The sequence below is a fragment of the Arctopsyche grandis genome, chromosome 6 (assembly GCF_051622035.1).
Source record: "Arctopsyche grandis isolate Sample6627 chromosome 6, ASM5162203v2, whole genome shotgun sequence".
Classification (NCBI taxonomy): Eukaryota; Metazoa; Arthropoda; class Insecta; order Trichoptera; family Hydropsychidae; genus Arctopsyche; species Arctopsyche grandis.
Window position 1 is genome coordinate 28,157,433 of NC_135360.1, and position 25,974 is coordinate 28,183,406.

The 25,974-nt window shown below is 30.8% G+C and overlaps 1 protein-coding gene across 1 annotated transcript in view; it reads right to left on the bottom strand.

Moving 5' to 3' along the window:
• The window catches only part of rsh (Rap GTPase activating protein radish), a 126,539-nt gene that overhangs the window by 48,115 nt on the left and 52,450 nt on the right, over window positions 1-25,974 (bottom strand). The window contains exon 7 of the mRNA XM_077432355.1: window positions 5,367-5,547. Within this exon, the coding sequence (XP_077288481.1) occupies window positions 5,367-5,547 (181 nt within the window). The remainder of the gene's footprint in view (window positions 1-5,366; window positions 5,548-25,974) is intronic.

Sequence of the window (25,974 nt, forward strand, 5' to 3'; positions counted from 1 at the left end):
TTAAAGCAATAACAAATCAAATTCACTGAAAAAAAAAAATACATATGTATGACTTATGATTCCAATACTCACTTTTGTCACAGCAAGTATATGAAATTTTGTGTGTATCCCTGTAATTTCGATACTATCATATATATAATAGCGCTATTCCATCTGTGTATCTGTCTGTCTATATGTCTGAGATAACGCTCGCCGTACTATAATAATTCAGGTTTGGTGCAAACGATCGAAAAGCGCCAGACAGATTGAACCACAGATTAACTGGATGGCTGCTTTAAGCGCAATTCTCGACTTCACGAATGAAAAATTGCACATCAGATGACGAGTAACCTTTCGATGTGCACATATGCAATTATTAAAATGGTAATTATTAAAATTGAGTTGGATCTTTCTGGCGAGTTTTTAATAATTTAATAAGGAAAAATTCGGAACTAAAGTATCAAAAGCACAGAACGTATACAGGGTAGGTATGTCGGGACTTCGGGTAGATTTCGCTTAGTGTAAGTGCGAGCAGTGCGCACGCATAAGGTACACGTGTCGTTAATCTGTGGTTCAGTCTGTCTGGCGCTTTTCGATCGTTTGCACCGCATCGAATAATTCGTATATCAATTCCTTTCCGAAGTCATTCATTTAAATCAACGGGCACAACACTACTTATAATAATAAATTCACAAGACAATGGCCATAATGATGATACAAGTTTTTCATTCCAAATTGACCCTTTTTCATTTGTAATTTGAATTGGAATGAAGATATATTATTCATTTCAAATTGACCCTTTTTCATTTCAAATAAAACCATTTTTATTTCAAATTGACCCACCCTTTTTCATTTCAAATTGACATTGAAAAAGGGTGAATTTGAAATGAAAAAGGTTTTATTTGAAATGAAAAAGGGTAAATTTGGAATGAAAAACCTGTATAAAGGAAACTTTTTTTGGTGTATAGACTTAAATGACTTCAATCACTATCAGCTAGGGGCAGTTATGCTTCATTCAAAATAGGAGTCTGCACAGCTGACTTTTCTGTGGTTTTTGATCCTGCTTTTTGGCCGCGGGGAGTCGGGTTGCGTCGGTGGCTTTTTCGGAAGACAGGCCGCAATTTAATAAGACCCGAAAGGAACGGGTGCGCCTTTGTGAGTCCTTAAATGTTTACTACCAAAATGTAAGGGGACTTAATTCAAAGACCGACATTTGTTTATCTGCTGTTCTTGCTCAAGATCATGACTTGATTGCTTTTTCTGAAACTTGGATTTGCGATTCTGTCTTAAATGGTGAACTTTTCGATGACCGCTATTTAGTATTTTGGAGGGATCGTTGCAGCAGAGTTCTTCTCGCTGTACAAGCTGCTAGTTTTCAATCTGTTCGCCTTTTTGATCAGCTCAATACCATCGGTGAACATATTTGGGTTGAACTTCTCTTAAAGAATTTTTCTATTTTAGTATGTGTACTGTATTTTCCTCCGAATGAATCTCCTCTTATTACAAATTCATTTTTTTCAATATTGCAAAATAATTTTAGTGTTTTGGCTGGCAGGAAAGTCATGATCTTGGGTGATTTTAATCCTAGGAGTTTGAATTTTGTTCCTAATGAATTAATTTTTATGTCAGAACTATTTAATATGAGTCAATTGAACTCAATAACTAATTGTAATGATTTATGTGTTTATGTGTATATGCATGTATAATGTTTGTATGTATATGGATGTATGTATTGTATGTGTATATGTATATGTATATATATGTATATGTATGTATATATGAATATATATATGTGTAGGTGTATGTGTATGTATATGTATATATGTGTATTTTTATATTTATGTATGTATGTATATGTATATAAGTCTTTATCTCTATTTCATCATAATTAATCTTAATTTTACATTCGAAATTTACTTGTGTGTACATATTAATGTTTTAATATCGTCATCATTCAAACGCACACATTTCATATTGTAAAACAAGCTATAGCGCTTTAGTTTAATATATGACCATTTTAATTACATGTCAAACGACACGACAGTTTGATAATATATTCCGAGTATTTAATTATGAAATATATGTATATGTATATGTATATATTTATAGTGTGTGGAAAACCCACCCGGCATACATATCTACATATTAATAATCGAAAGTAGTAGAAATCAAGTTTCAGCGGATAAGGTATGTATTTCCCAGATGGCAGAGTAAGCTTATTACGCATCGAGAATTAAATAGACGTGGCTTTTCATTGCGTTCTCCCCGCTGGAAAAGCGCGCGTATGGAAATCGGGAAAATCCTACCCCCTCGTTGAAGACCCTTCGTAGAAAGACTTACGATAGACAGATTGAAGAATAGATATGATTGAAAAACGTGTTGTATCGCATCCCACGAAGGCTTTCGAGGTAATCCGAGCACGCATCCCTCGGAAAACATTCATACGTAGAAATATCCCCGTGCCGTGTACATATGTTTGCACTCGATTTTCTATTTTTTTTTAACTTGTACTATTCCTTCACCCGTCAGCAAAGTTGTACTGGAGATCTACAAAGTTTGCACAATATTTTACGTCCGGAGAAATAAAAAATTTCATTTAAGAACATTTGTTCTGAGATCGATCTTGCGAAGGTGTGAAACGAGCACGAATCGGATTGAAAGCTTTGCGCCGAGCTTTTATCGACAAATAAAGAGAAGCACGGGAAAGTTTCGAATCAAACGAAAAGAAATACAATGTGTGCTTATTCTCAACACCTGGTTGTTTTATATCGTAGGCACGTTATACAGTTATTATTTGAACTCGTTTGTAAGTGGATGACGGGTAGGGGTCGCCTGTTATAAAATTAAGCCGTCAAAAATAACAAAACCCAAGCGGCTCATATTGAACACTCGAATGTTGACATTTTCTTGAGTGTCTCATCATGTTAATTTTCAAACGAGGGGTTCTATACCTCTTTTCCACCGTACGATACTCGTGATGGTTATTTTGTCGAATTAGAGAGACTCGTTGTTGAATTTTAATTAAATATATTGTATAGTAATTAAAATTACAACATTACAACAGCATATACTGTATTATTCATTGTAATGTTTCATTTAAATTTATAATATACAGTCTTAAAGATGTCCATGTACTAAAGTGCGTGTCAAAAAGTTGTCTAGTTGGATGTTATATCTTATTAGACAGAGTTTTAGCACGAGATGGTGTTAAAACAAAACTTTTCTAATACAATTAGTATAAAACCGACGTGCTCGCCAAAGGAAAGATCCTTCAAGATTTATTCTTTTATTCGACTCTCGAACCGTAAAAGAAAAAAAATAAACTCCCAAATGTATTATATTCTATTGTACATGGAAGGATCTGCATTTAACTTTTATATTACATATGTATGTACATGTAGGTTAATCTACTATTTATTAAAAAATAAACTATTTTGCATACAATATGATTTTTTTTTGGTTTATACATATGTATATACATATTATATATGGCGTTTTTTAGACGAATAATTTCACCAAAAAACCATTTTTTTAAATCTTTAGTTAAAATTACGATATAAAAATTATAATTCTTATATCCACATAAATATGTATGTACATACTTGAAGTATGGAACGTTCTATGATCGGCATAACGAAGAAATACAGGAAATGGAATATATGGGTGAGAAGTATGACAAGGGTTGTAGATATAGTAGATAGAGTGAAGAAATTGAAATTGCAATGGGTGTGCCACGTGGGTAGAAGAATGGACAAAAGGTGGACAAAAAAAATGATAGAATGGTACCCGACAGAATGCAAAAGGGCAAAAGGAAGACTCCAGGGAAGATGGGTAGACCAAATTAGGAAAGTGTGTGGAGTGAGATGGATGAGAGTTGCTCAAAATAGACACAAGTGGAAGCGTGTTGGAGAGGCCTTTATCTAGCAGTGGATGGCAAATGGCTGTAGATAATGATGATGCATGTACATATTTATAAACTGTCAAAATATTCCAACTAAGAATTAATTTAATTTAATTTAGATATTTTTTCAAGTTTCGTTATTACTTTTTGTGTGGCCAAGAATTGCACAATTTTTAAACGATTTATAATATAATAAAATATATATATATATATATATATATATATATATATATATATATATAAATATATATATATATATATATATATATATATATATATATATATATATATATATATATATATATATATATATATAAACGGACGGGATGTATGTATGTGTGGGTGCGTGGAAAAATATGGAGATTTAAAAAAATAAATTTTAGTTAAAGTTTCGGTTCCGATTTCGATTCCTGTTTCAGTTATTATTCCCAATTTCGGTTCTCTACCGATTCCGATTCCTATTTCAGTTCCAATTCCTAATTGCTGTTTAGATTTAAGTTCCAATTCTGATTAGTTATTATTATACGTATTGTATGTAACTTAATTTTAAATCTTGTATTAATTAGATTCCGAAACCACCCATTGAAATTTCAACGGGCCCAACACTAGTTTGTTTATACAAATTTTAAATACATTTTAAATCAATATCTACAAAAGTTTCCTACAGAACTGATATCTTATAATTCTCGGCTGTTAAAGAATATCTATATATTTATTTTAACGCGTAAAACAATGATTATAATATAATAATAATAAGAATAATTGAAACATATGCATTCATTTGATTTTCTCACTAATTAAAATTTAATATTGAAAATGTACTCACAAATTCGGTTGATATTTATTTATACACGACTTTCTTTTAACGTTTTTAAATTGATAAAATTCATGTTTTAATTTGAATGCATTTGACCACTTTAAATAAACAAATTAACCTATGACAAATTATCAAGGGAGATTCACAACGAACACACACACACACATATCATACACAAAATACAAAATTAAAGTCTACCTAGTGCCATGAACGAACCTTAACACAGGGTCACCCTCATTAATATAAAATATATTTTATAACTCTCGAGTTGTTTCAATAAAACAAGTCTAGTGCCTAATTTATCCCAAGGGGAGGGTGGAGAGAGGGGGGGGGTGTGTGGAATCTCTTTTCAGCGTATCCTAAACCGCGGCGCGCGCGTTCTTCAACCCCCATACATATAATAATATACCGGCAAGCTTAATTGCGATGCCAAATGCGTGACGCAATTCAAAATTAATTACTTGCAACGGCAAAACGGCACGAGCGCACATTTAATTACGTTGTTGAACGAAACCTGAGCTCAATTACATTATAATTGAATATTAGCATAGCCCAGAATTTCGGTGGGGGCGAAACGTCTGAGTGCAAATATTCAATTACAACGACTCCGCAAGAGGCTCTCTCTTTCTCTTTGAATTTTGAATTCGAGTGTGTGAGTAAGTGACTTACTTGGTCCAATTTGAGCAGTTCCTCGGGAGTGTCCGGCAGTTGTCCCAGTATCAGGGGTGGGCTGATGTTGACCTCCTTCCCCAATGACCTGACCACTTCTTCGCGATTGTATCTGTCAGCAAAGACGCAAGACGCTGGTATCAGACCATGCACCGTGTAACTTATGGCTCGTACTAGTATTCTGTAAAAAAAAACAGTAAAAAATTAAATATTTTCAATTTAAATTTGCACAAAGATGCATATTATAGTATGAAAAGTGTTTTGATTCGAAAATATACATAATTTCCAGTACTAAAATGGATAGTTAAATTACTTAAATAATAAACACATTTGCCCAGCGTTCCTCGGGTATTTAATTTATAAAGGGGGCCTTTTTATCCCGAAATTCAAGTGCTTGCAAAAGACAAATACGCCTCTAAGATACAATGCAGTAAAATCGTATATCAAATTTGACGGTTCTAAATTATATTGAAAAACCTTTCCAAGCTCCAAATAATACAAAATAAATCCATGAAAATAATTTATAACACACCCATATATACAAACTGCATGTCATAAATAATATTCCGTTCCCAACCTGTGGTACGCGAAAAAAAATCAACAATGTCGGACATGCAAGAATGAATGATTTACAATCATAAATAGAAATATTTTTTATATAATTAATAAAAATTATCTTAACTAACCATAGTTGACGTCAATATGTACAGTCGATGATCGAAAATCCGGCAATTAATACCGTTTATAAAAGACAAATATATAATAAATAGATTGAATGCAGCTTCAGACTAAAGGGAATATCTCGCATCATTAAACCGAATTATAAAAATCGTGCCTCGAAACAAGCACAAAAATCTCATTAAATTTATTTTGTAAGATTTACTTAAGAAAAGAAAATATATCATATGTCCTTTTTAATTTTGTGTTTTTATTAAAATCATTTATCGATAAAAGAATTATGACAAAATAGTAGATACATATATAAATCTTTGTGCATATTATAATTGTGATTCAAATAACTTTTTTTATTTTATTAGTTTATTATTTTTTTTAACAAAACAGATCCATTGTGTATTTACATTCCCTACTATATAATTACACTTAATATAAGAAATACAATTATTTTTATATGGTGGTACAATTTAGCGTAATGGTAACCAAGTGGTACGCGAGTCAAAAAAGGTTGGGAACCGCTGTATTACATTATAAGTACATATATGTACATATATAACCAGCAGTTTGGCTTAATGGTAGCGTATATATTTAGCACCACTGAGGTCGAAGGTTCGAGTCCTCGTCAAACTGCTGGTTAGATTTGGGGATTTTGTGACTCCAAATCGATCGTTTCTCTATCAGAGTTTGCCAATTTTATCTGATCATTGCTGAAACGGTTCCTGAAAATTGGTATTAGATCTATTCCTGTTGTCACAAAAATCTGCCTGTGTATAATTTGTAATAACTATGCACAGTAATCTGAAATATATAGATATCTCTATTGACATCTCTATAATTTCGTATTTATTACATGTATAAAAATTGTACACAAAATAAAAAACTAAAAATAATCCATAGATGTCTCTATGATTATTATTTCTGATTAATTATTATATGCTATATATTCTGATTGTATATGTATTACTGTATTTCTGATTTCTGATTGTTTATGTATTCTGTATTTCGTTAACGTACACCCGTCGCATTGGAGCGATCTGTAATGACGAGTGTATATTGATTTGTAACAATAAAAAAAAAAAAAAAAAAAAATATATATATATATATATATATATATATATATATATATATATATATATATATATATATATATATATATATTGTATATGTAAAAGTATATTGACATATGCATCGAAAGCACATCTCTAACGGTTAATCCTTACTCATGCTCACCGCGTTTCGTCGATCCTTGGGTTGCGGGATACGTTGTATATTAAATTGTAATCGTTATGTATGACGTTATTCGCGTTTGTGGTTCTTGGGTTTCGTTTCCAGAGATCACGTGCTAATTAAAAGCAAATATATACCCTAGTAAATTTTCCTACCACAACGCGGAGAAAACGAGGGGCGAGGCTCGTTTGGCGGAGATAATCTTGCTAAGACTAGACTATGTCAAACTTCGAAAGCACACGGTCTGATAAACTCAAACAAAACAAAGAGGTGTTTCGGACACAATACTCAAATACACGGGCTGAAAATCATAATCTGCCTGGGAGAAACCAAGCACGTTTCCAGGCTTCGCACAAAGCTCTTCTGTTTCACAACGCAATTGATATTGGACGATTTCAATGCAACGCTTTTTGAAAAATAACAACTCTATCCACGAACGAACCCTCTGGCATTGGAATATCACTGTATATATATATATATATATATATATATATATATATATATATATATATATATATATATATATATATATATACATATATATATATATATATAAATATATATATATATATATATATATATATATATATATATATATATATATATATATATATATATATATATATATATATATATATATATATATATATATATATATATATATATATATTTATACTTGTTGTCTGTAAAACGTTGTAAATTTTGTAAGCACGGTTCTTTGATATTTTTCTTTGATATATACAAACATATATAATATACAAACTTGAAAAAACTGCATGCCGTAAATAATATTCCGTTAGTTACAAATATTACTAACAAACTAACCGTTAGATTATATGACAGAATAACTAATAACCATACTAACACACTTGTGAAGAGTCTCGGTGATTACAACAAAATGTCTATATCCTTCAGGTATAAACACAGATTACCTAAACACAATCTGCTTTAGATCGTCAACTTTAGAGAGTTTTTAATTAATATTATGTATTAGATGGTATTATGATCATTTATAAGAATTGTAAATAGGTTTTTAAGCTCTTTTTCTTATTATGCTGTACATTAACATTAGAATAATATAATAATATTATGATGACTAACAAAATTAAATTAAAATTGTAAAATAGAAAATCATTAATCGATCAGTAGCCATTGAAATAAATATAAGATGTATTGTGAACATAATTTAGTAATAATAAAAAGCATTTAAAAATAAAAAAATAGTATATCCATATAAATTTTTCATTTTTATTCTATTTTTATATTTTCTGTAGTGTATTTTTATTTATTTTTAGTTGTATTGTGGAAATGAAGATTTGGGCAGTCTACATTGTACATTAGACTGGGAGAAAATTGCGAATTTTGGATTTTCATCGACCTAGTAGAAAACTTTCATCGTATCAAGGAAGAATTTTCTTATATCTCTTTTTCGAGAAAAGTCTCGATTTTTTTTTATAATTTAGAAAAAATAAACGATTAATATTCACTTATTGAAGTTTATTTGGGTCTAAAAGTTTTGTCTGATAAACGAGAAATCAAAGTCGTTGTTTCTTTCGAGAATCCTCATACAAAATGCGCCGCGTTCGAAATGGGTGTTTGTATGGGGAAGCGTTAATTTCAGAAAATCAAAATTGTTTTCTTTTTTTCGTAATTATTTTGAAAATAAAAGTCGTTGAAAGCTTCTTTTAATCTGAAAACAAAAATTACCCAAACATTTACGAATTTTATGAAATATAAGAAGGCCAAAATGACCGAAAAAATACATATGTATATATGTACATACATACATACATAGTATAAGTCGTTATATTTGAAAGCGGTGGAAGTCCAATTTTCAGTTCCAAAACCACTATTTTAATTTCACTTTATTCACAAATTATTTTAACTACTATGTATATTCAGAATCTCGGAAAAGCATACTATACATATTAGAGGTCACTAGTGTTTTTAAATATTATACAAGGCACAACATCATATTTAATGTTTTGCGAGATATTTCTCAAAATGAAGAAAAGTGAACTTAAGCCACTTTTAAATATAACGGCTCATACATACATATATATTAAATAAACATATGTACTACATATGTATTTAGATATATATTTGTCTTAAAACCGAATGAATTTAGATTATGTTTGTATTTAATTTATTATACATTGTAATCGAAAATATATTTGCCTTATAAGATATGTAAATAACATTTTATATATTTTCTAAAAAAAAAGCTCGTCTTTAGGTATTTTGACGGATTAGAAATAAAAACTGATGACTGTTTTCTAATCCACACTCCAACGAATTTTGCCATTTGTCATTTATATAAATCTAATACATATACAAACACAGTTAAATAAATATGTATTTGATTTTCCGGCATATACATATATACATATACAGTTTTAAATTTAAAACAACCCAATCTGGTATATTTACAATCTAGTGGTACTATAATATTTTTTAAAAACGTTCCATTTTGTATAGTTAGCTAGGTTATGTACTCTTAGGTTTATATAAAACAATGATATCTTCGATACAGTACGTTAAATTTTGTATCATAAGAATAGTCGTATGAAATTCATTGTGCCCATAAAAAATCCATCCCAAATATAATTCTACAAAATTACTTTTGAATTTTCATTTTATAATTCTGTTAATAAACTTTATTATACGTGTAGTATATGGTGGAGCAAATTATTCTTAATTATCCAATATTTAAGTTGCGAACCCTAAATTGGGAAGGGTCAGAGCACCCTAGCTCCCGAAAGACCAGTCATAAATACCCACACCATCCGCTTGCACATTATCATAATTAAAGTGTTTCCCTAGCAATGAGAGCAACTGCTCTCCGAAGCATCCGCTGAAATTTTAATACATGCGGTCTACCAATGGTATGTAGTATATTCGTATTCAAACTTTCACTTATATGAAATTCTGGCACGTCTAGACTAAACTTTATGATATATCTGAACGTATTTATTATTTTCCTCATCGCATATGAGATCAAAATTTAAATAAAAAAGCTTTTTGTAATTTAATCTAAATGTTAATATGATTTTAAATCATAGTATAACATTGAAGTACCATAAGGCATTGTGGGGGGGGGGGGGGAAACTACGGTGTCTAAATCCTGCAAGAAATGTATGTTTCGTGATTCATACAAATGAGGGTTGCTCTGCAATCTTGATAAGCCAACATATGCGAGCGAACGTTACAATTGGTTATATTAATTATGCAGATGTACAGAGATAATCACTGAAATGTCACGAGCGTATTGTCATACGTATGTACATATTCATGGATCATTTTCTTTGAAGCAAAAGCGATCGTGAGTAATTAAAGGATTATTTTTTCAGCGCAGTGTATAAATAAATTATTCCGTGAATTCAAGAAATTTATTTCATACGAATTTCCTGTCACAACACCGTAGACTTTGAACAGGATCTCTGAAAGACTAAAATGTCAACAGCTGTCACGAGCAAAACAAACAGAATGACAAAATAAAGATATTAAACATAAAAAACATGTTCATTAACTGGAGACGAAATTTTGACGCTTTTTATCAACAACGGGGAAGAACAAAAGATTTTATTGTCTAGAAAACATATGTCCATAAATTAGTATATGTATATGTACCTTGTGTTTCAAAACTTTTCTCATATTTTTAAAATTTGACACAATTTGTGCGCATTGTTTATATACTAGACATTTTGGATGTCACCAACCCATGACTTTATCTATGTATTTGAGGAATATATGTACATAAGAAGGATAAAAACAAAATTCGATAATGAAACATACATACACGCTCACACATATTAGATCATTTTCGATACAAATTGAACGCAAATGTAAGAAATCTTACACAATACAAAAGTTCTACTTGCGGTTGTCGGATTTTGTTCAAATTTTTTTATTTCTTAAAATCACTATAAATATTGTAAACATTGAATATCAAGAAGATAGAAATCATATCATTTTATCATAACATATTTTTATCATTCATTATATAACCTATTAGTGAAGTAAAAATACATATGAGAAATAAGAACAGAAAAAGAAAATATTCGGATGTGACCAACCCATGATTTAATCTATGTATTTGAGGAATATAAGAAGGTCACAAAACAAAATTCGATATTGAACCGTACAGACATATTATGAAATACTATTCTACTAGCTATGAAAGTATTTTGGATACAAATTGAGCGCAAATGTATGGAAACTTGCACACGATAAAAGTTCTACTTCCGGTTGTCAGATTTTGTTAAAATTTGAATATTTTTTAATTAAAATCACTATCAGTATTATACACAATAAATATCAAGAAAATAAAAATAATTTAAAAGGTCAAAATAAAATAATCAAATATCGTTTTATAAAAATTACTACTTCCGGTTTACTAAATCTGACTAAAACCGTATCAACTCTAAGTTAGTACAAAAATAATACAAATATAATTTTTCAGCTTGATACATTCAGAGGTGTGGAAAAAATCGGTCTCCGTGACGGGCCCGAATGTGAAACGCCCGAAAACGCAAATATCGGAAGGCAAAGATCAAAAATCGAAAGATCTTAAGTCGAAAGATCAAAAAAAAAAGGTTGCATGGTAAACGGTACATACTCACTTAATTTGCGCGAGCAGGATACAACAGGAACAAGAGGAACAGGCTTTTCCTCCCATATTAATGTGCGCGAGCAGAATACGGGAGGAAAAGCCTGTTCCTCTTGTTCCTGTTGTATCCTGCTCGCGCAAATTAAGTGAGTATGTACCATTTACCATGCACCCTTTTTTATCTTTCGATTTTCGATCTTTGCCTTCCGATATTTGCGTTTTCGGGGGTTTCACATTCGGGCCCGTGAGGTAAACCCGGAAAAAACATGTGGTCACAACATTTTTAGAGGAAAAAATCGCAATTTCGGTTTATTAAATTTATAGTTTTTTTTTTATTTTCATCACATTAATACAAAGATTATACTTGAATTTTCTCGTGAAGAGCACATATGTTTAAGGGGTCAAAAAATAGTGAATAAAAATCGAACAAGACTAAACTGTCACTTCTGTTTAACGGATGCTCACCAAATTTTATATATAATTTATTATTAAGTTTAGACTTCTAGATATGAAATATCAGTTCTACTCGCCAAAAGGTTTCCAAGAAAAAAAATAAAAATCCTCTATTCTCCAGAGTAAAAGTACAACTTCCGGTTGAGGTAACAATGTTTAAAAAATATTGGGGTTTAAAATTGATAATTTCTAATACTTTAATTCAAATTCAAAAACTATAAATAAAGGACACCTCTAAGGGAATGTACCATTTCCGGTCAACTTAATTCAGTAACCGATACTAAGTTTGAGTTTGAAACCCCAAAATACACAGAGACATTCTAATATACAGACTCACACACAAATACACACACACGCACGTTGTTTCTACATCATGAAAACATGATCGATTCAAGTTCGAATCAGTTAAAATCTAGAGTTAGAATTTTTGCATCATCACGAAACTTCATCAATTGTTTGTACGTAAAAATTAATACTGTGAAAATAGCCCTTTTTATTTGTTGACTGTAAAGGTGTATAACATATTAAGGTATATATTCATACAGACCGACAACTACACGTAAACACTAGTACGAAAAGTATTATTCAGTACATTCTATATAAGTGATTGTAGTAGTAGTGAGTATATTGAGTAAGTGTCAAGTCATAGTCGTGCTGAAAGCCTTCTGTTAATTCACAGGTCATGCTTAAGATCGTAAGTCACATTTCAAAAGTGACGTTCTATTGTCGTGCAGCCGGTCAAGCAAGCAACCCGTTCTCGGAAAAATTCGACGGGTTTTTCCGATGTCGGATATTAATTGTGAAAATGTAACGAGACCACCGTGAATAAGATTGACGAGCTCGCGAGCGTCCCATTAAATTGAAAATGGAACGTGGAAAACTTCACACGACAGGTACACGGAATTTGCTCCCGTCATCTATCATCGCCGAGTCTTTGTTCTGTCGCTCGTCCTAGAGCTTTCGATCCGACGATATTTATGTTTTTCGGCTCATTGCACTACCTACGTATTTATCATTTGAGGGGTGCGGACGCCCGGAAAATGTTGTGAGTTTCCCGGGAAAACGAACCGCGCGCGCACGCCGTGAATATTTAAAATTGCGCTCGAACGTATCGAAATTTTGCGCTCGCATTGTGAAATTTTTGACACGTAATCGACAGGCACATTACAAAAACGTGTACGCACAAAGAAAATGCGATAAAGAAGAGTGGCCATTTTTTTTATGAGCATCGAGTTTATATAGATTTTTTTTCAAAAGTTGAATGACGTTTATGGACGTTTTATTACAGCATTAGTTCAATTCTTCGTTTAATTTTAATCGCCCATTAATATTTTATTATTTTGTCAACGAATTTACGGGTCTACGATTAATTTTGACATTCAAATGTAACCTTTAAGAATCGTTAAAACATCAGAATTTTTGTTTGGTTTTTCAATAGAGTTTTTGAATAGGTCAATGCTAGGGATCCCAAATATTCGAATATAGTCGAATATCGAGTATCGAATTGTAGCTTTAAATTTTGATACTATTAAAATTTTAAGAGATTCATTATCCGTAACATCAAATAGATCTAAATGTGCTGTAGATTGAAAATAAATAAATAAGTTCTTATAAAAAGTATTCGAATATTCGGATTTGGAATCCCTAGTCGATGCTAAATTACATTGTAGATTACTTAGTATAGATTCAAATAATGCATTAATTTATTATTTTTATTTATTCATTTTATTTTACATAGATATATACCAGGAGGGCCTAATAGATAGGCCCCAATGTGCCTTGCTAGACAAATAATTACAATCATTGTAGCATTTTTATTACATAAATCGCTGTATTTCAAGAGGCTGAGGAAGACAAAATTAACAACTAATTATTCAATGAATTAATCCATATAGATATCTAAGGATTTAGATTTTTAAAGAAATTTTTATATTTTATACATTAATCAAATTAAGATATCTGTGACAGCGGGTATAATGATTTTGCCAATTTAAATTAGCATTAATGGAGGAACCGTTTCAACAATGAAATCAGAAAAATTGGCAAACTCTGATAAGAAACCATCGACTTGCAGTCACAAATATCCAAAGTTTATCAAATAAAACAAGTATAATATATAAATATCTATGTATGTAGATTATCAGATCATTGTTTTATACTTTAATATGTTGATACTTTTATATGATATCGATTCGCGCAAGTTTTAAATAAGAAAAGCAAAACTGATTCCAATAATCTATGCTAACATTATTTTAAGTCGAAATATAATATAATAAATCGAACGTAACATGTCCATATTGCTACGATATTTATTCATGAATAGTCTAATCCCAAAGCAGACAGTCTTCAAGTCAACAGAGGTTTATTATTCATCAAATATTATTATAGCAGCAGCAAGGAATTGCACTATAACTGCTTGTCGCCGAGAATAGCAATATTATCCGAGCAAACTATTCCACGAATATTTCACGAAGTCACACTATTTGATAACGGAAATTTCACGCTTAATTCCCATTAAACTCCCCTGTATTGAGGCTTAGTTTGAGTGTCGCAAATAATTGGCCAACTTAGTCCTCTCCGAATACGACTACGCGACGGTCAATGGTTTACGTTGAACTCTATACGCGGTTAATTAAATCGTTACGTTTCCGTAGTTTCCTTTTCCTAACTGTCTACAGTAAAATTGAGGTCGCTGCGTTTAAATCAATTACTGACAGTAATAATGTTTTTGTGTGTATTCAATCAAGGTTTAATTAATATATGTATTATAATCTGTGGACTAATTATATATTTGATATTTTATTTTATTTTATTGTCACAAATCAATACACACTCGCCATTACAGATTTGCTCCAATGCGACGGGTGTACGTTAATGAAATACATAAACAATCAGACATCAGAAATACAGTAATACATACATATATAATCAGAATATATAGAATATAACAATTAATCAGAAATAATAATCATAGTGACATCTATGGATTTCAGATTACTGTGTATAATTAATACAAATTATACACAGGCAGATTTTTGTGACAACAGGATTAGATTTTTTTATACCAATTTTCAGGAACCGTTTCAGCAATGATCAGATAAAATTGGCAAACTCTGATAGAGAAACGATCGATTTGGAGTCACAAAACCCCCAAATCTAACCAGCAGTGGCGAGGACACGAACCTATGACCTCAGTGATGCTAAATATATACGCTATCACTAAGCCAAACTGCTGGCTGTAACGAATATACATATGTAAATATATAATACATATCGGTATTCTAATTTTGGTACTAAAATTACTTAAAATATGAAATATTTGATGAAATTCGAAGTGTGTTTGTTTACATCATATCTACATATATTTATAAAAACTGATATTTGTCTGTTTGTCTGTCTGTCACGTATGCGTTCCTATACCATTCAACCGATTGCGATGAAACTTACTGATGTCATTGTGTATATGTCCGCAATAGTTTCTGTAAAAAAAAATCACCCAAAAATTGGAACGGAAACGGGAAAAACGGGAATGAATGGCATTGCAACGCAATAATTTCAAAAGTTTTCGCGTCACCACCTGCGTTGTTAGGGTAAAACAAATAAACAATTGTATAATTAGAAATGTGCTTGCATTTTTCAGATAAGTGGGAAAGGGAACGAGAACGATAACGGGAACGGGAACGGCAACGATAAGGGGAACGGGAACGGGAATTGCATGCATCATTGTGGAATTGCAACGCATGCCAGATTCAGCTAGTATGTTACATATATGTATAATCAAACAGTAATCCGCTGCTAAATACCGGATAAGTCAGATCACCACGACTTTAACTCGGGAACGAGAAAAACGGGAACGGGAACGGGAATTGCATGCGTTATTGTAGCATTGCAACGCATGCCGGGTTCAGCTAGTTATATATATTTTTTTATAATTAATTGATTTTTTATAAATGCCATATCTTAATGGTGAGTATTACAAAATAATCGAAATCAAATATAAGCACGTTTGAATCGCACATTTTAAAGAGTATTTCTATGTTTAATATAAAAATTTAAAATAGGATATTCAAAATAGAATAAATTGAAACAAGCTAATACTATAAATATAGTGTGTGTAGTCACTGGATCAGTAGCCATTAGAATAGACCTAAGATATATTGTGAATAAAAAGTATAGGAAAAAAAGGCATTTAAAAAAAAAAATTAAGCAAATCAATTTAACATGAATGTTAGATAGATAGATTGCCATTAAAATTAAAAAAAAAGCTTCAAAACTGAAAATGTAATAGATGGTAGGAAAAAAATTATTTGAATTATATATTACTACTACCCGATGAAATATCATCGCATGGGCTATGAATAAAAATAGGGCTATGAAGTTATTAAATAAAAATAAATAAAAGAAATGTGTCGCACGCGGTCGTATTTTTTTCACATACCCTTTAAATTAATTTAATTTCATATTTATATTTTAGTGTTTTTACCCGGCTTCGCTCAGTATTTGTATTTATTTGTAATATTTAAACTTACAAATACCGCTTAAACATGGCCAATCTAATAGTAGACCATTTTATTAAATTTATTTGAATAGTTTTATTTTTTTTAAATTTATTTGAATATTCATTTGTTCGATGACGTCACGGATTTACGACCCAACAAAACTTACATACATACTTACAAAGTCGTTTTCGAAATTATACATACGTACATATTAGATTGTTTATATGAAAAAAAGGTAAAAACTACCTACCTGTCTACACATTTTATTTAAAAAGGCTCACCAACAATGTACATACATAACACAATATAGTCTTTACACATTTATGATTCTGGTATATATGTATGTATGTACATCAATTGTAGGCGTGCACAACATTACTTAAGCATATTACAAATTTATTTTTAAAATGTCAAACAATTAATCTAGAATACAGTAGAACAATTAAGACATATTTGTCGAACAATATAAAGCATCAATAGAAAAATTAATTAACTAAACAAATTTTCAATTGCACTAAATGCTCTGAGACTATTGCCCTAGAGGAAACATTTGTAGCAAACAGTATGTATATAGAAGTGTTTTCCTGATATGCTATTACATACATATATTCGTACATTTTGGTGGAAGTGTTTTAACTGTGAAGTACATATGTATGTCGAATCGAAACGACTATTATAGTATGGCGAGCGTTATCGCAGACACATACACATACACTTACACAGAATAGTGCTATTATATATACATATACCGGCTCCGGGTGGATGGTTGTTTGATGGTGTTGATTTCGTGATCCTCAATAGTTTGTTTTTTGCTTGTAATTGGGATAAACTATATGAGTGCGTTGATGTTAATTCTGCCGTTGATTCCTTTTATAGTATCGTTAACTCTGTATTTGATAAATGTTTTATGAGAAAGCGTCAAATTAATGAAGCAAGGGTTTACCCAAAGTGGTATAATTCCCGAATAATTTCATTAATGCACAAGAAAAATAATGCACATAAAATATGGAAAAAATATAAAGATCCTACATTTTTTATTGATTTCTGTAACTTGCGTACTCTTTTTAAGCGGATCTCGACTTCCGCTTACGAGGAATACATTACTAATTGTGAAAATTCAATTGCTCAGAATCCGAAAAATTTTTGGAGCTTCATCAACAGCAAACGAATTATAGATTCAAAACTTACGAAAATGCACGATATGGATGAGGACTTTATTGGTCATGACAGCATCGCAAATGCCTTTGCTAACTATTTTCATTCGGTTTTTGATTCGACTACTGTTATGACTTCCCCTAGTTTAGATTCCTCCATGTTTCCATTATTGTCTGTTGACAAGTTCCATTTATCTGATTTACGCTACGGTTTTGGTAAAATTAAAAATATTAAATCTTTTGGACCAGATTTCATTCCAGATTTCATTTTAAAGGGTAGTGAGCCTGGACTCTCGCCTCCATTGATTTTTATTTTTAATCTAATGCTGAAGACTTCAGTTTTTCCTGTATCATGGAAGTGTTCGAAAGTAACTCCGATCCATAAAAAAGGTGATAAGTATTCCATTAGAAACTATCGCCCGGTTGCTATAATATCCTCTTCTGCAAAACTTTTTGAAATTATACTTCATAGGTATATTTTCAATCATTGCCAGAGTATGATTATTGATCAGCAACATGGATTTCGTCCACAACGTTCAACGACCACAAATTTGTTGTCATTTTCTGGTTTTGTAACAGGTTCCTTGGATGCTAATATTCAAACAGATACTGTTTACACGGATTTCGAAAAGGCTTTCGACAAAGTAAATCACTCCATCCTTATCAATAAACTAATTGGTTATGGTTTCTCATATGGTCTCTCTCAGTTATTCACAAATTATCTCAAGGATCGACGTCAGTTTGTAAAATATGGAATTTATTCTTCTGTTGAATACCCAACCTGCTCTGGTGTTCCACAGGGTTCTAATCTTGGCCCCTTACTATTCATTTTATTTGTTAATGATATTAGGGAAATATTCCACAACTGCAACTTCTTATTATATGCAGATGATCTAAAACTTTTTAGGTGCGTTGAATCTTCTTCCGATGCTCTACTGCTACAGAGCGATTTAGATTCACTCGTTATTTGGTCACACTCAAATTGTCTTCCGATAAGCGTTGAAAAGTGTCACATTGTCTCTTTTTCCAGATCTCGATCATCAATTGAATTTGGTTACAATATTGATGGCTCTATTCTTGCCCGTCACACACATATCAAGGATTTGGGAATTACTTTTTCAAATATCTGGAATTTTAATTCTCATATCCAAGATGTATGCAATAGGGCTACAAAAACTTTAGGCTTCGTCATCAGAAACTCACGCGCCTTTAATAGCACCAGAGTGACGCGTTTACTATATACTACATTGGTGCGCAGTTTGCTTGAATCTGGTTCGGCCATATGGAGTCCTAATCATTTAAGGTACACGCTAATGTTAGAGAGGGTGCAAAGAAAATTTCTTCGCTATCTCTACATGAGAGAGTTTGGGCGCTATCCCTACTTATTTCCTAGTAAGTTTGTCATGGGCTCCTTGGGCTTTGACTCCTTAGCTTCACGTAGAAACAATCATCTTGGTAAGCTTTTTCTAAAAATTCTAAGGGGTGAATATCATCTTCCTGAAGTTCTGTGTAATCTTAAACTTAGAGTACCTGAGAAACTGAGAGAATCTCGCTCCAGAACTCTATTCCTACCTATTCGGGCCAGGACTAATGTGCTTGATGACTCACCCCTTTCAAGAGCCATTCGACTATTTAACCTGCTTTCTGGGAGCCTTGATGTTTTTACTTCATCATACAGTTCTGTCAGGCAGCATATTTTAAATGACTTCTAGCTACATACATATTTACACATGTTGTTTTCATTTTGTAATGTTATTATTTAGCATAATGTGTATGTATGTTGGTTTTATCTATATTTATATATGTATGCTATTTTTTATTTATATATATATATATATGTATATATATATATATATGAGTAATTTATCTTTATTTATGTGTATTGATGTGTTTATGTGTATATGCATGTATAATGTTTGTATGTTTATGGATGTATGTAATGTATGTGTATATGTATATGTATATGTGTATGTATGTATATGTATGTATATATGTGTGGGTATATATATATATATATATATATGTATATGTATATACATATGTATATATATATATATATATATATATATATATATATGTATATGTATGTGTATATATGTATGTATATGTATATATGTATATATATGTGTGTATGTATATGTATATATGTATATGTATGTGTGTATGTATATATATATATGTAGGTGTGTATGTATGTATATGTATATATGTGTATTTTTATATTTATGAATGTATGTATCTGTATTTGTGTATACGTGTAAGAATTTGTGTATATATGGATGGTATACATATATGTTTATATAATTGTCTTTGGCCAGGAAGGTGCATTGGGTTTACCTGTTAGGCCTTCTTGGTGTAAATTAAATGAAAAAATAAAAAATAAAAAAATAAAAAATAAAATATATTTATTTTTCCTTTGTAAGGTCTCACCTTGAATTTGCCTCAATTATCTGGTCACCCTTTTATTTATCCCATATTAATTGTATTGAGAAAGTTCAACTTAAATTTATTAAATCCTTACGCTACCTTTTTCCTACCTATACCCATTCTACTGTTTCCGACATTTTAAAAATCCTTTCTTTTAACAATCTTTCTGTCAGGCGACGACATACTGATGCTATATTCTTCTTTTAGCTCATAAATGGTTTCCTTGATTGTTCTGATTTACTGAATAAGGTTAATTTCAGAATCCCAGTTCGGTACTCTAGACGCGTTGCACTCTTTTCACTTGATCCTTTCAATACTAATTCCCAAAAATATTTTTATCTGCAGCGCGTTTATCGTATGTTTAACGGAGAGCTGAATGAGGTTGATCTATTTGGTATTTCCCTACATCAATTCAGGTCTAACATCAAGAGAATCTTGACCGATTGATTCATTTCTTCTCCTATTCTATTTTTCCAATATTTCCAATATTTTTATACTTTAGTTTAGTTATGTAATGTGCTATTTAATCATATTATAGCTTTCATTCTTTTCCTTTTCATTTGTTTATTTTGTATTTACCTTTTTCATTTGTTTTATATTTGTAAATTTCAATTCCTTCTTATATTCTATTTTATAACCTTTTCCAAATATTTTAATACTATGGTTTAATTATGCAATGTTCTACATATTTTGTCATGCCTTTATTCTTTACTTTTTAATTTGCTTTCCTCATATTTATCTTTTTCATTTTTGTAAAAATCTATTATTGGACTCGGATGTTACATTTATTATTTATTTACTATTTGTTTTTTCATACATATCTATGTACATCCTGTCTGTTGATTTTTCAATTAATAAAATAAAATAAAATAAAAAATATAATATATGATTTATATTTTTATATGATAAATAGTATGCAAATAAAAAAGGTAGCTTTTGAACTGGTGCAGGCATTCAATTATAGGAAATTTTATTTGCGGAAAAGTGCAACAATTATTAATTTTCAAACAAACACCAACTCACACATAAACCTTCATAAATAATAAATAGCAACATACGCACACTCGCGAGCATAAAATTCGCGTTCCATTAAATAAATGTTGCATTTTTGGCGAAATCCAGCCAAGGACGACCGCGACGACCAGCCTGAATTTTTCACAGTTTTCATCACAATCGCATCGCGCTCTCGCGGTGCGTTCATTTTTTATGCGAGCCTTGTGGGTGAGATCGGGTGGGAAAATTCGAGGGAGAGAGAAAAGCTGTCGGGTAGGGGGAGCGGAGCTTTTCTCTGGGTCACTTGGGGCGACTCCATTAGGGGATTTGACGCGAAAAACCTACCCGAAAGCTCGCTCAAAGCTCGTCTTGTCGAAAGGGACAAAGACCGCGAGCGAGCCCTTTGTCACGACCGGCCCCGTCGTTGGCGACTTAACAACTTCACAATAATTAGTGACCATAAGATTTGGATAATGCGACGACAAAAAAGGCATAATTAAATACTCCTGTATGCGTAACCACCGGAAAATATCCCGATGCTGAAAGCACGCGCCCCTAAGTGAAGATTATATGCAGGATATGCATTAAAATGGAATTAATTTCTTAACAACAACCATAGATATTGAAATAAAAAAATTCTGGTGTGAGCAACCCATGACTGTATTTGTATGTATTTGAGGAATATAAGAAGGTTACAAAATACAATTCGATATTGAAGCGTACAGATAGATTATGAAATACTAATAACTATGACAGCATTTTCGATGCAAATTGAGTGCAATTGTATGGAAACTTGCACAAGACAAAAATTCTACTTCCGGTTGTCTGATTTTGTTCAAATTTTTTTTATTACTTAAAATCACTATCAGTATTATAACGGTGTTCAAAAAATCTCCAAAATACACAGACACACACACTTTTTCTAGATCATGAAAACGTGATCAGTAATCGATTTTGAGTTAGAATCAGTCAAAATCTCGAGTTCGAATTTTCGCATGATCAGAAAACTTCATCTATTGTTAATTTAGATAAAGTAAAAATAATGTATGGAAAATTAATTGAAATGAAAAGCTTACCTGAGACTTCACTACATCCGGTGAAATACGCTACGTTAGAAATCGAATATATGCCATAAAAATATTTAGCTTTATCAACCAGTAATTGATTTTGAATCTTAAATTCTTTTTATTATTACGAAATTATGTTCACAATACAACTTATATCTATTTTAATAGCTACTGATCTAATGATAATTTTCTATTTTACAATTTTAATTTAATTTTGGTAGTAATCATTAGAGGTAGGACCGGAAGCGTGCGTTTTCCAGGAATCAGGGCGTTTTGGGTCTTTTTTCCAGGAAATAGACTGCAAACTACAAAGCTAGAGTGCAATAAAAAAGGTTCATCATACAAATGGGCAATGCACGGCGAACAATAAACAAAGAACGTCACGCTTCCGGTCCTACCTCTAGTAATCATAGTATTATATTATTCTAATGTTAATGTATGTACAGCATAAGAGGAAAAAGAGCTCAAAAACCTTTCGGCCAGTAATGGATATATTTCTTTGTCTATATTTTATACTTTAGTTATAATAAAGTTGAAGATTATTTTTGCCCATTGTGTGTGATGTAATGACTATTGAACAGGTCCATATATGTATGTATATATATATATATATATATATATATATATATATATATATATATATATATATATATATATATATATATATATATATATATATATATATATATATATATATATATTATATGTATATGAAATAAATAAAGCTACACAAAAGCATCGATTTCAGCTTTGATTTATTCTTAATTCAAGTACAAACAAATCATTGATTTCAGTAGGTATTAAATATGTTTGTTATGATTGCCAATTAATATCATATTTAATAATTTGAGCGAAAAATTTAAATACGAATTTATTATTAACCTTGAAACGGTCTCAATTTTATACACGCGGAGCGCTATTTAAAATATTGAATTTTCAATTTGTGAAAGCTAAATAATATAAAGTAGAGTAGATAAATTCGAAGCTTGGGGATTTGAACTTTGAACCTTTGACATTAGTGTATAGATATGTATATATATATATATATATATATATATATATATATATATATATATATATATATATATATATATATATATATATATATATATATATGTATATATATATATATATATATATATATATATATATATATATATATATATATATATATATGTATATGTATATGTAAATGACACTTTTCATCGGCAATTCGATACGACTAAGTAACAAAATACGTCGAACAAATTGATGCGTTGTTTCGAAAAGTTCGTTCAAAATTTGTTTATTTATTTATTTTATACATTCGGTGAGCGTATGCTGTTCTCGGATAAACATAATCTGATGGTATTAAACCGTCTTTGGGGATGGAGAGCGATAAGTTTCCAGTTTCGGTCCGGGAAAGTGTCACCCCTTAGGGAGACTGCAATATGTCAAACAATTTTACAGTGAGAAGCCATCAAGAGTGAGAGTGAAGGAAAATAAAGGAAAGTCAGCCATCACATAAAAACGTCAAACACAATAATACTTAGTCCGAAATATAAAAATAACATTTTCATAGGAGCTTTTTTTCCCCACGCTCTTTTTTTTCTTTTTTTTTTTTTTGTTAGACTGCGATACGCTCGCGCTTTTCCGGAGAAAAGTTCGATAATTCAATTTCGTTTCGTATGAAAATTTCAAAACGAGGGGACGGCAAAAGCGAACATGTCACCATTTTCCGAATGAAACGCGCGCGAGCCCACCTCGATCTATACGAGAGGCGTGTGAATAATGTTTTTCAAACTTTTAATTGAAATTTTTTTCAACTGTGTCAACATCGTTTTCGAATTTCAATTGAAATGACTCGATCACAACAAATATAGATGTACGAATAAATTGTTTACGGGATGCAGTTAATTAAAATACATATATCTGGATTAAACTCATCGGAAAAAACACCAATACTATGTAATTTTTAATAAAGAATCATGTTGTAAAATTATAAACAAACATGAAAAATCTCCTTACGTTTAAAAATAACATTCATATACATAAGAGGTCTTATTGTTAAGGACTTCAAAAATATATATACTTCAAATTAATAAGAGAATACTTCTTTTAAATATAATGGTTAACATTTAGAATAGTCTATACAATGAATTAGTAACTTAAACCTTTTTGATTTACTTAAAATAAATAGTTCTTTTTTTTACTTTATCTATGTACGTAGTATATAACAATAGATAAAGTTTTGCGATAATGTGAAAATTTGATCTCGAGATTTTGACTGATAATAGAAATTATAAATTCTATATATTTTTTGAATATCTTTACCTCAACCGGAAGTAATACTTCTACTCTGGAGAATTGAGGTTTTTCTCAGAAATTTTTAAACACCAGTCAACTCCTGTTCAAATTTTCTTGCACTATTTTTTTCGACCCTTTAAATATGTGTGCTCTTCTATAATAAGTATAATCCTTGTATCAAATTTTTAAAGTTATGTTTATTGTAATTATTATTTTTTGTTTTCTCTTGTCCATTTTATTTTCTTATATTTTGAGTTGTGAATATTTTATTTTCAGTTTTCTTTGTTTTTAATTATTGCTTTATTGATGTATGATTTCCAAATTTTCGCTATTTGTATTTCTGTACTACTCTATATATTATCAAACCCTTTGGGTGCATCGAATTTGCCATCTTTCCAAAGTATTCTTAGATAAATTTACAATATTTGCTTTGTGAACTTCATTGGAACTAACAATTTTTTCATTTATTGAGGTTTTTTACAAGACGTCATACAAAATTTCATACATTTTCCACATATGTACGTAACTTATACGCAATACTGCAAACGCAGGCGGTTCTTATTCATGTAGCGAAAATAAGTAATAGTATAATATATCCCTTTTTGAATAGAAACGTACGTAGAAAATACGTACAAATGTATCATATGTACAAATAACGACTGAAATGAATTGAAAAAGTGGTTAGCAATATTTATAAGTAAGGGTTGGTATTATTGGAAATTTAATATATTTTATCATTAATTCGAAGCAATACTACTGATTGTAAAAAGGGAAGATCAATTAATTGATATTGTTACAAAGTTTGTTTTTTGATAAACAAGCAATGGTCTCAGATTTAATGCGATTAAAAAGATGATTTCACACCGCAAATACGACTAACATCGAAAATATATGAATAATAATGTTTGTATGTGTGTATAATAAACCAAAATCGCCATTTATAGATGATTATAAAATAGATTCTGCATTATCAAATGAACTTATAGATACATATGTAATACTATTTTGTACCAATAACCGCACGTGGATAGACCGAATGCAATATGCGACATTTCAATTAGCATATTGCATTCGGTCAGAGGTAATAATCGCAGGTAACCTCTACAATTCAGGGAATTCGTACAAAGCACCTCGACTATCCGGACAACTCTGTGGTTGGGGATTGGGGGGGTTTAGTGCAATAGGGATGAAGCCAAAACCCCCCCAATTTCAAACCCC